We start from the raw sequence: 17,057 nt of genomic DNA, 5'->3' as shown, positions 1-17,057 counted from the left end.
GGCAGCAGATGGCAGGAGCGCACCGGCGAGCGCAGCGCAGCGCAGCACAGCCGCGCCCGGCCGGGACCCGCCGGCAGCGCTCTCCCGCCGCCCTGTGACACTGCACGGGCACGGGCACACACCGCAGCCTCCCCATCACCCCACAGCGCTTACCGTGTCTGACACAATTATAGCTTTGAGACAGCACCAGGCCGCCAAACCGCGTTCGCTCCATCCTTTCCACCGGGGGTACCCTGGCAGCAGACAATGTACGGGGTGGGAGCGAGATGCGACTTTAAGAGGGGATAAGCCAGAAGATAGACACCAAACCTGCCTACAAATCCTATTTAATGCCAGATTTCCAGCTTGTGACGACTGAAGGAAAAGGCCAGCATTTTGTCTAAGCCATCTGTACACAGCTCCTTTTGTGCCGTTTCTCTTTGAGTATTTATGCCACTTTGCACAGCAGCACAACTGAGCAGGCAGCAGAGCACCACGGCTTCAAAGGAGAACAACTGCTGTTTATAGAAGCACTGTCAAGAATTTATTGCTAATGCATTTTGATAAGTTATGAAAAGAGAATGAATCATTGCAGGTAAATTTAGTTCAAAAATTAGATTTTCTATTTCTTCATCAAAAACCAAGTAAACTCACAGCAAGCACAGAGCTGGCCAGGAGCAGTTCTTGTGTTCAGAGGAAGCAGCTACTTCAGTTTAAGGACAGAAGCCTCCAGAGATTCAGATTAAAGGTGAAGTCAACAGCTAACTAATCAGTTTCCCTTGTTTATTTTCCTCCTCAGAACATAGTGAATACAAAAAAAGTAATCTAGGAGCATTCAAAATTAAATGCAAAGGGGATCATCTAAGAATGCACATACACCCATGTATTGAAAAGCAGGGCTGGGATTTTGGAACTGTTTCAGGCCAATAAATAGAGACTCTATCTGGAAATGGGGGACGAGCAGAAAGCATTAAGAAAAAAAACAATAAAAACAGCATTGTAAAGTCATGTTTGCATGTTTTAATCCAGTCTGTAAAATTTCTGAACTAAATCGATTTAAAATGCACTTAAATAGCAGAGGCAAAGGAAGACAAAACCAGCTTCTTAGTCAAAGGAAGTGTATTTGTATTTTGTCAATGTAACTTCCAGAGATTTAAAACACAGACCCTCCTCTGTGGGTGATCTGCTGCAGAAAAGGGAGGAGGTTACACCATGACTCCACCTGTAGGACCAAGATCCATCAAACTGTCCATGTGTCAGGCTGAGTTATAGGTCAGGGAAGAAACAAATCCAGAGTGGGAAGCAGGTGCATTTAATGTGTTTAATTAATTGAATGCGTGTGCTCTAACAGATAGCTGTGGACATCTGGCAATACAGAACACATCTGGGATGAGGGAACATCAAAGGAACAAACCCAGGGATCCTTTGAGTTTACAGAAATACCAAAGTACCAGCACAAGCTCTGTGTTAGTAACGCTGCCACTGTGTGAACTACAGCGCCGTGCCCGGCAAGAGCATCAGCTCTCAGGGGGGCTGTCCTATAGACACTTCTGAAGCTGCATTTCAATAGCTATTGTCACACCCACACTGTAGCTGTAGGCCAGCAAAAAACTTAATGGAGGAGACAAACATGTATTTCTTTGCCCCAGAACACTCCCCAGCCTTTGAACACTGCTCAGACACTGTCACAGGAGACAGTGCTGGGATAGCTCTCTTGCTGGCTCCAGACATGCATATCCAGAAGCAACCCACCAACAAGCCTATTTCAAGCCCTGGAATTGATTTCCAAGTATTGGACAAGGATGTCTTGTCATGTTCTTTCCCCCTTGCCCCCAACCCCATATTCAGTCAGGAGTCTGGTAAAAGGGAGGTGAGTGGATAATTCTAAATCTTCATACCTATTTTCCCATTCCACTGCAGTTAAAAGAAAAGGGACCAGCTCCAGCAGTGTGAGGGACAGGGCATTTGCTGCAAGGGGGCTGGGTGGAGATCCAGTTTAAGGATCATGGGAGGGAATTCTCCACTGTGGGGAAGTCAGTAAGCAGGGACGCCAAAAGGAACACATCTGGAAAACAGCAAAGGAAGCAGAAAAAATGAATGAAGTGGCAAACAGAGCCCTCCTAGGGCCATTAAAGTTGCAGATTCCGTGAGGAATACTTGTTGAATCCAATGGGATGTGGTCTGGGATTAAAGCAAAATTGTGGCAGTTCAGAAGACACGCACAGGTTTTAAGCACTGAACAGCAACACTTTGGTGCTCACTCTGCCAAGGGTAGATGAGCTGGGCATGGAGCAGAGAGGGGCCAGAGACTAATTCAGAGTCATGCTTTTGAAAGCCCTGAGTATTTCATCTCAGAGGCCTGAGACCAAAGCTTGTGTAACAGAAGAAACAAATGTGGAAACAAGTGAAGCAAAGAGAGCTTACAGCAGGGAGGAAATGCAGGAATTGGGCTTTGGGGGAGCCTGCACTGCTAAAGAGCAATTGCTTGATTGCACCAAGGACGAATGCTGGGAGATGTCTGAGTCTCCTGCCTGCTTGAGATGCTCAGCACACGAACAGCCCTGGCTCAGTGAGCCCCAAACCACAGCTGCATTCCCCACACCAGTGGATGAAGTGAGGGCAGCTTCTCTCATCTATTTCCCCTCCTGCTCAACTGAGCTGAGCTGAATTTGTGATCATCACGCAAACCTTGTATCCCTTGCAAGCTGAAGTGCTTTTCCTGCTTTTCCCAACACGTCAGCTAGGGTCAGAGGCTGCTCTGCCAGCCCTTGTGCTCAAAACCTGGAACGTGGACTTAGCCCATGGAAACATGGAAGGAACACAAGGTCCATTGCTTGTCCCCAAGCTACAAGCTGCCTGATTGCCTTCCTGACTTCCTTTCCCTGCTCAGAAACAAAGCTGGAATTCTCACAGCATCATCTACTGGCTCCAGAAGCTGGAGCTCTAATGACAGCATAAAATTTAACATCACAGTTGATTAAAAAGAGAAACAAAAAATATGAGTTGGCACCATTGCAAGGCACCCAGGTGGTATTTTGTCCCCTGCACTGGAGAATGCAGGGGCAAGCCCAACCACTTGAGACTTGCACAAACACAGCTTGGGGGTAAACCCCCTTGGCCCCTGCCTGCTCAGGGCAGAGTTGGGGTGTGATGGTGAGAGCCAGCCTCTCTGCTGCCCTGGCAGTGGCATGACATGACAGCAGCCTCCAGGGTAGCAGAGGAAGATGTTTTTTTTACCTCTTCTCTATTGCTTCAAATGTGTGTCTCCACACACCATCCCACTGTCTGCCCTTCAAGGTCACACACGCGCGCCATTGAGGCAAGGGCTGGGACAGACAATCACACCACTGGCAGAATGGATGCTCTTCCCATTTTATGTCTCTTAAAAGCTGTTAACTTGAAGCAGAGAGAAAAGGAATCAATAAATGGAGGAGCTGCAATCTCTTTTGGGTATCTTAAGAGCCTGGCTTTTGGCTATTTTCAGCATATTAGTGTGGGGCTCTTACACACTCATTTCTGCTCTCTGTAAGGTGAAAGCAGGACTGCCGCCAGCTCCGTGACTCATACAAACACAGGGGAGGAAACATAAAACAAGCTGCCGGCTTGCTCTTTCCCAGGGCTTAATCACACCCTTTGTAACTATTTGATGTGCCTGCTCCAGCACATGCAAAGTTGCAGCATGAGAACAAGCGGGGCTGGGGCTGGGCCTCGACAGCTTTGGCACAGAATTGCTGCCAGAGCCCCATCTCAAACTTCCCACTGAACAGAGAGAGGAAAACTGAGATCTGTCTGCACGTTTGAGACACTAGCACTCAGCCCCTGCCAGCTGGACAGAAAAGCTGCTATGTTTTGTTACAAACCATTTTTGGCTAGGACACACAAGAAGATCCATTCTCATTCATCACCTCCATCTACCAACCTAACAAACACCTACCGAGCTGTTCCTACCTAAGTCTCCAAATCCTGAGCCATAGGTAAGTATTTGTATTGGATTCAAGTTCAGGCACTTGGCAAAGATGTGCTGGAGGTGCTTGAGAAATGTTCAATATTTGTTATTTGGCCATATTGCCAATTCTCATCTTCTGTCTTTTTCTGAAAATCCAAGTTTCTGGAGTCCTAAGGCAGGGCAAAAGTCTCAGCTTAAATTTATGAAAATAAATTGCCAACTCCTATCCACACAGCTGCAAATAACCAAAAATACCCTGAAGGACATGAGTCTCACTTAAAAGTAGAAGAAAACAGAACAGAAATAAAAATACACCAAGAGCTTTTAATTTTAGAGTCAAACTCAGCTTCTGAATGCCTCAAGTTTTACAAACCAGCTCACTGCTATTCCCCCTAAGCTTTCCTTTGGATGGCTGGCATCAGCTCTCTCTACAAATTTATTGAGTAAAAAAATGGCAAAGTAAAACCCACTGGGTCTCATATAGGGAGGGAGATGGAAAGATGGCACTGAGGGACAGAGGGATCCCATGGATTGTTCCTGGGACAGTGATGTTCTGGGAAAAACACTCCAAAAAGGAATCTGCCTGCTGCCCAAGGGATGGCAGGGGCAGGCTATATTCATCCCTGGACAGAGAGCTTCCTCCTCTGGAGTGCAGTGCATCTTTTCCCAGCAGTGGTCCCTGTCTTGCTGTGGTCCTCTAAGTGCCCACTTTCACATCACAAACTCTGCTGGATCTCTAACATCCCTTCAGAGTTCTTCTGTGCAGGCAAACTCCCTCCAGACTCAAAGCACCGTACCCTTGTACTGGAGGTGTTAGAAACACCACAGTGAGCTGGGAAGAAAGGCTCTGTTCCAGGGACCACTTCCTGCCAGGTCCTGCAGTGCAGCACAATTTGGGCACCTCTGCCAGGGAAAGAGGCTTCCAGGAGCTTAGAGAGCCCTGACTTCCCCACCAGCTTTACTGCTGGGCTCCTCGCTTGCTTCCCTGCTCAGCGTGAGTTAATTATTCCCACCAGAGCACAGCGCTTGCCCCACTGGGGCATCTGGAAGAAGCATTCACACATTGCTGTGACTTTGTGCAAAGGGGGACAGAAAAGCAAGTTGAGTTCAGCAGTTCTTCTAAGGCAACACACACCAGCATGTCCAAAAGCCAGCTCCTGCCTTCCCTTCCAGCTACTGCCACAGCTCTCACAACCAGGCCAGGAGAGGCTCTGTCCAGGGCTCTGCACACCTCCAGGCTCCTCCACCTTCAGCTGATGTCCCACAACATCCCCTGGGACACCGACCAGCCTGTCAGCACCCCACTTCATGCAGCTCTCAGGAGTGCCAGAGCTCTGCTGATGCCCAGAGCCCAGCAGCAGCCAACCTCTGCAATGCCATGCTCTAACACCGACAGCTGCAGCCTTTCTCGCTGCCTGAGGATTATCCTCCTCTGACCCCTCCAGCTCCTCTCTGTGATCTGCCCACCCCACTCCACAGCCTGGCACAAGGCCAAGCTCCTCTGCCTCCAATCTCCGTTACTCCATCTGTCCAAGTCCTGGCCTTTTCCAGCACCCTTCTGATGCTCCAGGGGCACAGCCGCTCAGCCCCAGAGCCTTCCACCCACCAGACACCCCCAAAGGGCTCCTCAGGGGCTCACAGATAGTGACAAAGTTGTGAACACCATGCTCCTTGAGACCACTCATTTTATCTTCTCCCCATCTGTGTGCGCACAGGGAGCCAAAAGCCTCACTCCCTCGCTATTTCTGGATGTGGGCAGACCCTCCCCTGCCTCTGCTATTGAAGATGTCTGACATAGCAGGCAGGCCAGGGCCTGGCATTTGGTTACCTTGTAGGCTCTCTTTCAGCTTCCACCCAGAGATAACAGATCCCTGCCAAGAAACTTAGTTGTCTAGGAGACCACTTTCGAACAAGAGTTTGCTCGAAACGATGTTATTATCCAGGGTAGCTCATCTCCACCGAGGAGCACTGGGGTTAACTGCCTGCTAGCTCTGCCTCAGTTAAAACACAGCCTCAGAGACAGAGAGAAGATCAAAATGAAGTTGGCAGCATAACCAAGTCCCAGAGTTCATAATTTCACATACATACAGGATTCTCTGGAGGCACTGCAAGGTCACGATAGAGAGCTGTGCTCCTCCTAGTGTCATGGCTCAGCCTCCCCCTCACTCTCTTACACTGATTTTATATTCCAAATTCAAGCCAAAATGCGAAGAAACAGATCCTAGCCTTTCACTAACATTGACTGTGTCTCCTCTGGGAACTGCATATTTCAGGTGGCAATATTTAACCTAGAAACAAATGAAAGCAGAAGCAGCTGTCCAGGGAGAGCACAAGAGCAGACAGGTGGGTTGGGATGGTGCGAGCAGAGGGCTGGCAGGCGCCTGATGAAAGATGCAGCCCAAGGGCATGCAAAGAGTTTCACTCTGTGGATGCAGTTTTCTGGCTCCCACTGCATGTTTCCTCCCAGTCCTGGCAGAGGACAGAGCTCTACAGCAATAAAATCTCCTTTTTCATTTGCCTCTGCCTTCAGCAATAACAATTCCTATTTTCTCAGTTTCCTTCTTCACACACTGGGTTAGCTAAGAAGGAGAAATCTGCCACTTCCACCCCTCTTACACTACAAATAAAGCTCCCTCACAGCAGCATTACGAGCTACCAATAACTTCACCAACACTGAAAAGGCAGCCAGAGAACAGCAGCCAGGAACAAAGAGTGCATGTGGGTAATAGGGAAGAGTTACCCTGCACGTAATCTTCAAAACCAGCCAGAGATGAAGCAGTTGCAGGAAAGAAAGGCATTTGCAAAACTACCAGGTGTCAGCTGATCTATTTCTAATTGCCTGAAATGACAGCTCCTGACAGCATGAAGCTAATCTTACATCTCTGGAGAGGAGTTTCAAAGGTAGGAGATATTTCCTGGCACAGGGAAAAAGCTGAGCTGGGAATTCAGGTTATAAGGCACATAACAGAGTGGGAGCCATTTTAAGGTCTTCAATCACTTATTACAACACAGAGCTTTATTTGGTGCAGCCTCTTCCGTACAAAACATGTAAAAATAGCAACTGGTGAGACATGAAAATCAGAGATAGTGAGCTTGTGCCAGAGACATTTAAGGACAATGATGATCTGCTGTTATGGCTTCAAGCAGTGATTTAAGTCTCCATAATTAATTCTTTGCTCTACACTGGACATGAATGAGGGGGGAGGTATCAAGGGTTGTAATTTATCTTCAAGATAAAGCAAGCCTGAAAATGCAGTGGATATAAAGGAACAAAATTTAGCAAAGAACTGAGAATATGAAGTTGAGAGTTTCATTCCATACCAAGTTTTTGCTCAGTCTCCTACCATAACAAAGACCTAGACAGTTTAGCTTCTTATGCAGTTTGTATAGAGATTAAATTCAGCACCAATTTATCATGTGGCAAAGTCTTCTCTGAAGAACCTTTCACTAAAAGAGCAGAAACTATTAGCAGGTAAATTCTTTTTACCATAAAGATTTATTGAAATCTGAATTCAGTCTACAGGGTCAAACTAAGGAATACAATAAAATTTTAAGCGCCAAATTCCTTTTCTCCTTTTATTTTTTTTCCCCTAAGAGACTGGTCACTAGATTTTCACACTTTCTTCTCAGTAATGTGCATTTAGCATCTCAGTGAATTTGTATAAACTCTAAAAGTTATCACACTGAGAGGGCCCCTATGCCCTCAGCACCATGGTGAATGCATTGTGACTCCCTTAACCTAAGTAATGGTTTTTTATCCTGGGAAAACAGGTTCATAGCCCAGCACCAAAAGATCATGTGGTCCCTTATTGGGCCACTGGAGGCCCCTATAATTAATGCTGAGTGGAGGGAGAAAGTAACCTTAAAAGGAAACAGCAACTCCAGCAATATGTTTCCAGTGAAACAGTGGGTCTTAGAAAAAAAAAATGGAAAAAATAAAAGGTAAAATTTGTCCTCTTCTGTGCTGAAGTCTGTGGTTTTGTTTTAAATATCAAATAAATCCACAGAGCAGTACAGAAGACAGAAATCCACTATGGCCAAGATTGAAACATTCTAAAATTTGACTTCCTTTGGAGTTGAAACAAAGGACATAAAACCTCTGAAATGATCCACAAGAGGAAAAATCTAAAAATATTTCAGGTACTTAGGTACAGGAACAGCAAATAGAAAATAAACAAAACATTTCAAAAACTTTGAGTGCTCTGTTCCAGAAAAGAAACATCAAATCTCATTATTTTTCCTTTATCATGGAAAATCAGGGCAATGCAGTCTTGTGAGTTACTCCACTCAGATGGAAAATGATCAAAGGTTTTTGCTACAGCTCTGCTTATCAGGTGTTTTAAACAGCCTCACTGATGCCCTTTGCCTTTCTGAGCAGGATGCTCTGCACTGAGAGGCTGAACCTGGCCAAGAGCAGCAAGGTGAATTTTTCCTTTTGGTGAGCCAGAGGACACCAAGGTGTGTGCCCAGGGGAGAGGTGGTGCCCTGCAGACAGGGGAGGTGGATTCCTGTCACAACCCAGGACATCCCTCTGGTTGTCCTGAATGGCCAAGCCCCCTGCCAGGGGGCTCAGAGACCCTGGCACAGAGCCCAAGATGCCCCTGTGGTTTTGATTATGACCCATAGAGCAAGTTACCAAGCTTAGATGAAGATCTGCAAGCCACAACAGTTTAAGTAGAATGATAGTGAATTTACCATGGGGTGAAAAAGTAGATTTTGGGGTTTTTAGAATGGGGATTCAGGGGGGCAAGATGGAGGGATCTGGGCATGTCCAGCCTTTCTCCTTCTTCTTCTTGGCCTCCATCTTCTGCTGTGATGTTGGCACTTCCAGATTGGTTTAGAGTAGAAGCTCACTGTCTAACATAGGTGATAGGTATTGGAAAGTAATTGTAAACATTGTACATGTAGTTTTTAGTATAAAAAGATAACACCACCCAGGGGCAGGCAGAGTGCCTCTGACTGTCTTGCTGAACAGACCTCAGCAGGACAGGAGAAAAAATTTTATAGATAAGATACAATAAACAACCTTGAGACCGAGAACTGAAGAGCTCTGACTCCTTTGAGAGTGCTGGGCTGGGAAAAGAGACCTTTTAACTTTTCTTGGGGTCACTCTGACCAGTGAGAGACCCTGAGAGATTCCACCTGAGAGGAGCTGAACCCCTCGGCCAGGCCTGGACACGCGTGGGACAAAGGCGAACAAGCTGGAACCCGGCCGGGAGCGCTCTGCCAGAGCTGCTTGCCAGAGGGAAATCCCAAAAGACTGTGGCCTGGAGCCAAGCATGTGAGGACAGGGAGTTAAAGAAGTCCATCTAAAGTTGACTGAATTTCCTTCTCTTCCAATTGCTGTGCAGCATCCTCAGGACTGATGGGGTCTTTATGTGGAAGAGATGTCAGGATAAGGAGCAGAGCTCCTTTGGAAAAACCCAGGAGAATGGACAGAAGTATTTGTGAGGGTTTCTCATCCTCAACACAAACCACTCCTTGCTTTAATGAAAAATGACCACACAAACCACTGTTCCTACACAAAAAATTGCCAATGTCTTGTGCAGCTAAGTGACATATGTGAGCAGGAACACCACATAAAGACTTAAGAAAGATTTGGTGCCAAGATGGACACCAAGCAGCTAGTTTGGGACCATAAAACAGGACTGGATTTTCCACAGACTGTGAAACGACCCAGACAATACAAGTAATTTCTAATCTGGGAAAGTACAAAAAACCAGAGAGTTTGGTATCCACAGTTCACACCAGGACTTGGCCCCCTTTGCTCAAAAAAAGCCCTAGAGATACTCAAACAGAAAGAAATGAGACAGGGAGATCAACCAAAACCAATTAGCAGGCTCCAGCCAGAAGGCAGAATTATCCCTGCCATTACTGGCATGCTGAATTTCAGCTGCAGATGAAGGCTGGAAACTTTGACAGTAGGAGAAAATCAGCTTCAGGGCTTCCAACAGGCTGGTCCCAAACCACATAGTTAGATTTATTTAACAAACAAATACACAAACAAAATACACTACAAACAAAATACACTACAACTAGCATTTTCTCTTATCACTGTTAAGTGGGGATTTTCCAGTTTGGTTTTTTTTTAACTCTTTGTAGTTTCCTAAAAAATTCCAGGGTAGACACTGAATTTCTTAGTGAATATATAGCCTCCAGTAAGCTTGTTTCTCCCATCCACCTTTCACAAGCCCTGGAGCAGCTGAATATTCTTTTTTAAAATTAATTGAGTTGGACTGAATGAGCAAGATGTCAGTCAGCAAAGCATCAGCATGTTCTCAGGGCTCAAAGATCCAGAGGGGTGGGGCAGAAATGAAGAGTTGAAAAGGATGTGACATATCCATCCCCAGGACTCAACAGATCACTTTCATTAGATACTTCCATGGCCAGTTATCCATGCTCATGCATCTGTGTAGGCAGACACCAGTCCCCTTTCTCAAGATGCAGAGCAAGTAGTAATCCCAAAACAGCTCCACTGACATCCTAAAGATCTCTCCACGAGTAAGGTACAACTCAGTGAGAGCAGGGACACCAAAGATAGCCTATAGCAAGTCTGTAGCTCTCCTATCCTGGATTGATTTATTAATTTCTTCTGTGCTGGTGATTATAAAGAGGGGGAAGGGGGTGAGGAGACAGAGACAAGGCCCTTGTGTGCAATGAAATTAAATGCACAGCAGCAGCCATCATTAATGATGCATTATGGAGTAACAAAGGGAGCCTGGCTGATTGACACTCCCTAACAAGTTGTGTATAATAAACACTTCTCCCTAAACAGAAGGTTCCTGATTATGGGATATGTTCCCCCTCATGTTAATGATGATGTTTATTGTCATAAACGCACCCCACTTGAAAGGGGAGTGGCACCCAAAATAAAAGGAGGATTGACTGAGAGATGCTTGACTGAAGAAGCCACAAAGCCACCTTGCTGAGGTCTGTGCGGAGCAAACTGCACAAGGCTGAAAAGTCATCCAGGAAAATAAATGACTGCAAAACAAGTATGAAGACCAGGGGCATGGATGCTCAGGATTTAGCTTCCTCAGAACAGGAATCGGGACTGAATTTTTATGATCTTCTCTAAATAGGTATTAGTGTAGAACCTTGGTTCTACAGCAAATAAGCTTCTACATAGAGCAGAGAGGCTGCCTGGGGAACCTGCTTGGGGGTGCAGGCAGCCCTGCTCACCCACACACTCAGAGGAGCACCCTGCCATGGGAGACAGGCTGCTTTCCTTCTCTCTGCACCAGCCTGGCTCAGGGCTTGACCTGGAGAGCATCAGCACTTAACCAGGACTGCCCACTCCAAACTGGTGGGGATCCAGCCAGTTCATGCTGACACATTCCTCCAGGACCCTCACTTGCTCTCAACAGCTCGTCCTTCTCTCCCTGATAACTCTTCATGCAATCACTGTCATCTCCTTCCCTCATCCCTCTACCAGTACTCACCCTTTCCATTTGGCCCTAATGATTAGAGGCTGCTTAGAGCTTGTGAGAGTCCCTGGGTGACAGACCACAAGCCCAATACTGATTGGGTTCAAGCCACAGCTCCTCAAGCAGGTGGAGTCCAACCCAAGGGCTGTAGGGTCCTTGCAAGACCAGAACACATTCCAGGCCACTCAAGGCATGTAGAGCCACACCAGTTCAGATTTCCCAAACCCTGTCTCACCAGGAGAGAATTTACCTCCAACAGAAACAGGGTCATCTGGTGAGGGACAGAATTCTCTTAAAGGAAGGGTTAACTTCATTGCAGGGTTTGAACACCTTTTGCTCCTCAGGACTGAATCCAAAATGAAATGGGATGAAAGGACCCAAGCTCAAGAGAAGCAGAGAGATTATTCCTAACCTGAAATGTTCACATTCAGAAATGCATCTGAGCAGGCATCCCAAACAAGCCCATTTCCAGAGGTTAGTCCCTGGAGCATGTCATGTGGAAGGCTGCTGGCAGACATTGAACAGAGGGTGTAAACTCTGAGTTTCCCAGAGAGCAATTAAAAGTGAAAGGCAGGAAACTTGCAGATCTGTAATTAATGCCAGTGAGAAGTCAGAACAGAGGGTGACATCACCACAGCTAATTACAACTAGGGGGGAGGGTAGGACTAATCATTATCCTGACCTTGTGATCCATATCTGCCTTGCTTCAATTGTGCTGCTGGCCAGACTTCCCAGGATGAGCGTGATTCCCATGGCATGTTTTGGGCTCTGTTCATGCCAAGCACGTGTGAGGCCAGACTCCCATATATTTTACACAGCTATTTAAAAAGGAGAGTAGTCAGGAAGGAGTCTGGGGACAGATCATAGGGCTGCCCATGGGTCTTGCAGCAAGACAGTCCTTTAAAGCTTCTGCTGTAAGAAGATCCTCTGAGGCACAGAGGAGCTGCCAGCCCTGACCTCTCTTCCCCTTCCCGCATTTAACTGCCCAAATCCCTTTTTCCACACCCACCCCAGAGCTGGCATTACTCCAGCAGTCAGAAATAAGTAGACATCTGGCACCAAATGCGAGTGAAGCACTTCTGCACTCCTTGTGCCAAGACAATTCTCCCCAGGCTGTCACCATCGGTGGCCTGGAAGCTGCTATTTCCACATGCACACAGGGGATGGATGGCAGGGCTCTACAGCTCATTGCCATAGATGGGGAGATGGGTCACAGAGCAAGAAAACCCAGAAAAAGCAGGAGCTGCTTAAGGAAGGGCAGCTCTCATCTAGCAGCCAGACATGGGAAGACACTGTTGATACATCTTCTAGTCCTGATGCCATCAGTGTTCTGGGATGAGCCCATGAAAGGAACTCTGTGTCATCATAGGGAAAAGTCAAAGGTATGTCCTGATCTGAAAAGCAATTGTTCGGTCACTAAAAGTTCAGGGTACCAAATTTTCAGCCATGGTCTTCAGCTGCTCCATTCAGCCATTGCAGCTGATCCTCACAATCTGTTTAACCCTCTGACTCAGTGGCATTTAGCTCTCCCACTGCCATGCACAAGGATACCAGAAGACTGACAAGTGGTCTGCAAAAATGCAACATTACAGCAGAAAGTCCCTCTGAAACAGGAACTGAAACAAGACAGCCAGCATACTCAGCTTGTGCCCTCCACCACCCTGAAGGGACATGCAACCACTCTGCCATGGAAAGGAAATGATTTCCAAAGTGGTTTGAGTGAAATGGCATATTGGTAGGGGAGCTGTCAGTTCCAAGGAAAACTCAACAAGGTCAAAAATCACCCAGACAGAAAAAGAAAAGCTATATCCAGAGGAAAGGGAAGGGGAAGTTGCATCGTCTTGGTTTTATTAAGATTGTTCTTTATAGAAAACATGATGTTAGTATGGGGAGTCACTATTTTGGCATTGCATGAAAACAACAGGCCCAGAAACAGAAGCAGAGAAAGCAGCCAGTTTCTCATGAACTCTTCAGGATGAATCCAGTGCAGCATAAAGAAAGGAAGCCCACCATGCAGAATTTTACTTTGAGTCTTGATACAGGAGATGTTAAGAACACACAGAAAGTATTTTTAAATGCTTTTGTAAATTGCTGTGTCAATGAAGCACCCCTGCCAAAAATGTTTAACTATTATATTGAAATATTGTCAGAGATGGCACATATTATATGTTAGGGAAAATTTCTTGGTAGCATTTAGCTACGCTTCAATAATTCTTCAAAGATTAAAAACATGATGGAAATCTACAACATGACTTCAAAGTAAGACATCAGTCAGTTTATACAGAAAACCACAGAAACAGACCTGTAATACCTAACTGCTAGTCTGCAAAGGTTCATTACAAATTCCTTTTAAAATCTTTCTCACATCCTTCTCCCCTTTCCCTATTCTTGTTTTCAAAAAGACTGCAGGAATCCCCTGGATTAAGGGAAAACTCACAGTCCAGTAGCATGCAATATTCAGTCAGTCCTAAGGCTATTACAGCACACTGCTCCCATGCAGAGATAAGCAGTGAGTTAGAAAAATATCTGAGCAGTTCCAAACATCAAGATGATTTCACACCTCGATGGAAAATATGCAGGCTAATATTGCAGCAGTCATTATGGCATTCAGCATACAGTCATGCTAAAATCCACAGAAGAATATAACTACATTCCTTCACAGGATTAGAAGACTGATCCATATACCACTGAAACCAATAAGATTTTTTCCCATTAAGTGGGAACTGGGCTGGATCCTATAAAACATTTATTCAGTGAGCTTTCACAAGACACAGAAGTGCAGAACAGCTCCACTGTCAATACCAAGATACACCAGCATACAGTGATTTGTAATGCACACTGCATGTGCTTATTTTCTTTCCTACTAGAGGGGAAGAGCTGATCACAGAATGGGGTAGGTAATGAGGTAACATAGCTGGGTACTGCAAATAATAAATGGGAATAAATACATGAACTCATGACTTTCTAAGGAATAAAGCCAAGGTAAAATCAATAGCACCACTTTTGCATATGCCAGAAAGGTCATGCATGCAGCTTTTGAGGACAGCCACATGCTAATGTGATGCTTTGAGAAGAGAGTTTAGATGATATATATAAGCAGCCCTAGCAGAATTCAACAGTTCTTAAAGAGCTTTAAGTAGCATGTTTTTGTAGCGCATAGAGTAGTATTTTATGACTTGTGAGCACACAGGCTTCTGAAGTCACAGAAGCACACGAAGGCAGCCTAACACATATGTATGGCCTTAAAAATGAGCCCAGCCATCTGTGTCACCTGCTGCTGGAGGCGAAGAAGCTGACCCAGCGTGTGTTTGAAAGTCTCACTCAAAGCCCTGTGCTGGGTGCTAAGGCGACAGGGGCAGAGCGAGGGCTGGGGCATCAGAAATAGAACTGGAATAGGAACCCAGCAACATTTTGTGTGTGTGTGTGTGTGTGTGTGTGTGAAGAGTTGGGTGGGAGGAAAAAAGCCAGCACTGAACATTGTCAGGAGGCCTTCGCCTAACAATCCTGGCCAAAAGATATCCAGCTGCAGCAGATTTCCATGTGGGAAGTCTATTTCCATCCTGAGGTTTTACAGAATGGACACCAGAGCCTGGACCTCCTGCCATGGAAAGAGCCATTTCAACAGAAACCTAATGAATGGCTGATGATATTCCTGTCTACTAATAAGTATTGGATAAAACTGATGAAAAGCAATTAGCAGAGATGATAGTGGGTGAAGGAGGGGGAAGGTAGAGAAACACACAAGCAATCAGGCCCACAAAATAAGAGTTATTCATGTTTGGACATAATGCTCGTTCCATCAAAACAAGCTTTGTCAATTACATGTTTTGGATCCAAATCCTTAAGGAAGACTGTGTCTGTTACAGAGCACATCCCTGTCTGGTCTCAGAGAGAGGGATCTGTGTTGTACAAACCACCCATTCAGACACTGGTCAAACAGCAGTGGTACCTCCCTGTTAGCAGAACTCTTGAGTTCCTTATCCAAACCCCTTAAAAAGAGGGTCTGAAAAGGGGGTGGATAATGTACTTTAAATTCCACTGCTATGAGTAAGGGTTGTTTAAGAAGCCAGAAAACATGCATTTATCTCTTTAACATACTTGGAGACTCTTTTAGTCAAAATGCTGGAGACAAGGGCTCAGCAAATTAAGAAGGAATGAGAAGGTATCTAGCTGCAAAATACAATGGCAGCCACATCAAAGAAGCTCACACGTGTGAAAAAGCCAAGCAGCTGATCTGTCTGCACAACTGAACGGCTGTGCCTTTATTTTTAAACACTGTTATTGCTCATGATACTTGCATCTACTTTCCCTCTCTCACCCACACTGGAGCAGCTGCCCTGCTTGTGTGAAAAAGGAACTTGTGAGCTCCAGCACTCATTAGGGTGATGCCTCACACCAGCAGGCTCTGACTGGGATGCCAATGCAAGAAGTCTGTGCAAAAAGCAAAAATGACAGGGTGGGAGAGACACATTGGCAAAGAAAGAGTAAGTGTTCAACAACACTGGAATAACAATCCTGGGTCATTTCATCCACCATGAACTATCTGACAGTGCCAAGGAGTAGAAACTTCAGGGGCAAGTGTGAAAAGGCAGAGTAGCCTCCAGCAATACCTCCTCTGACACACCCTCCCTGGCTTTCAGCAGTGAGTGGCTTAGAGGTTTCTGCATGCAGCCTTGTAAATGCTAAATAGTCCCCTTTACAGGCAAATTGTCTATGAATTTGCACAACTCCTTTTATACCCATTTGCATTTTGAACTTCATGTGTCATGGGGCAACAAGCTCCATGCTGCAACTATGGGTCATGAGAAATGCTTACACTTCAGTGGCCACCTGCTAAGTTTATTGGTGCCTGTAATTTTTCTGCAGTGTCAAAGACAATCAAAATTCCTAACATATCACCCTTTCCACTCCATTCACTATCATTCCTTTCAGGGGAAGAAGGAGTAAAGCACATAGGGGAGAGTCTTTCTGGATTGCAGTCACAAATGCCATGAGTCAGTTCATTATTCTAAGCTGTTTCTTTCCTAAAGGAGTATCTTAACAGTTTGGGCTGCTCTATGGCTGCTTTACAAGGAAGAGAAAGATCATATTCTGATCCAGGCCTGATGATCAGAAAAAAATCTTCACTACCAGGCAATGACAAGTCTGGGCAGAGTGCTTCTGTAAATGGTATGAGTATTATCAGTCCAGACAAGTCCCACTGCAGAACAGAGACTGGGGCAAAGGGAGGAAGGCACCAGGGCACACACATGCCTTCTGGCACTGCTGGCTAACAAACCCTGCTCCAGAGGAAAGAACTGACAAACTATGTCTGGGTTGTGCATTGCTAAATTAAAGTTGATGTATGGGAGATCTGTAAGAGCTGTAATAGAAGAATGTTGTCAGGACTAAAGGGAAGATATGGAAATTTGATAGTAAAACCCACTTTCCCTGTCCATCCCACCCTGCTATGTATCTGTCAGACTAGAGCAACAATCACCTCAGAGAAGAAGCAACTGCCTGCTGAGTCCACCCTTCTGCCTGTAAAGCCAGCTGTCTGGTCACCTCAGGAGAGGATGAAAGACTCTGAGGTTCCTCATAACTGTGCTACCACAAGACAGCAGAAGAGGATTATTGCTCAGAGCCTGTGGGGTGGCACTCCCCAGAAGCTGCTTCCATCCTGGATCCCAGGCAGCCTGACAGCAGCACTGAGCACCAGCGTCCTC

General features: G+C 45.9%; 1 protein-coding gene across 2 annotated transcripts in view; it reads right to left on the bottom strand.

Annotated features, from left to right (window-relative positions):
- MB21D2 (Mab-21 domain containing 2) overlaps positions 1-17,057 on the bottom strand; it is a 43,265-nt gene that overhangs the window by 14,278 nt on the left and 11,930 nt on the right. The window contains exon 1 of one of the 2 annotated variants that reach the window (XM_031055464.1): positions 154-214. The exons of the other annotated variant lie outside the window; for it this stretch is intronic. Coding sequence (XP_030911324.1) covers positions 154-214 — 61 coding nt within the window. Of the gene's footprint in view, positions 1-153; positions 215-17,057 lie in introns of those variants that run through there. 2 annotated transcript variants of the gene reach the window in all.

The sequence above is a fragment of the Geospiza fortis genome, unplaced genomic scaffold (genome assembly GCF_000277835.1).
Source record: "Geospiza fortis unplaced genomic scaffold, GeoFor_1.0 scaffold172, whole genome shotgun sequence".
Taxonomy (NCBI): Eukaryota; Metazoa; Chordata; class Aves; order Passeriformes; family Thraupidae; genus Geospiza; species Geospiza fortis.
This window is presented reverse-complemented; position numbering and strand designations above follow the sequence as displayed.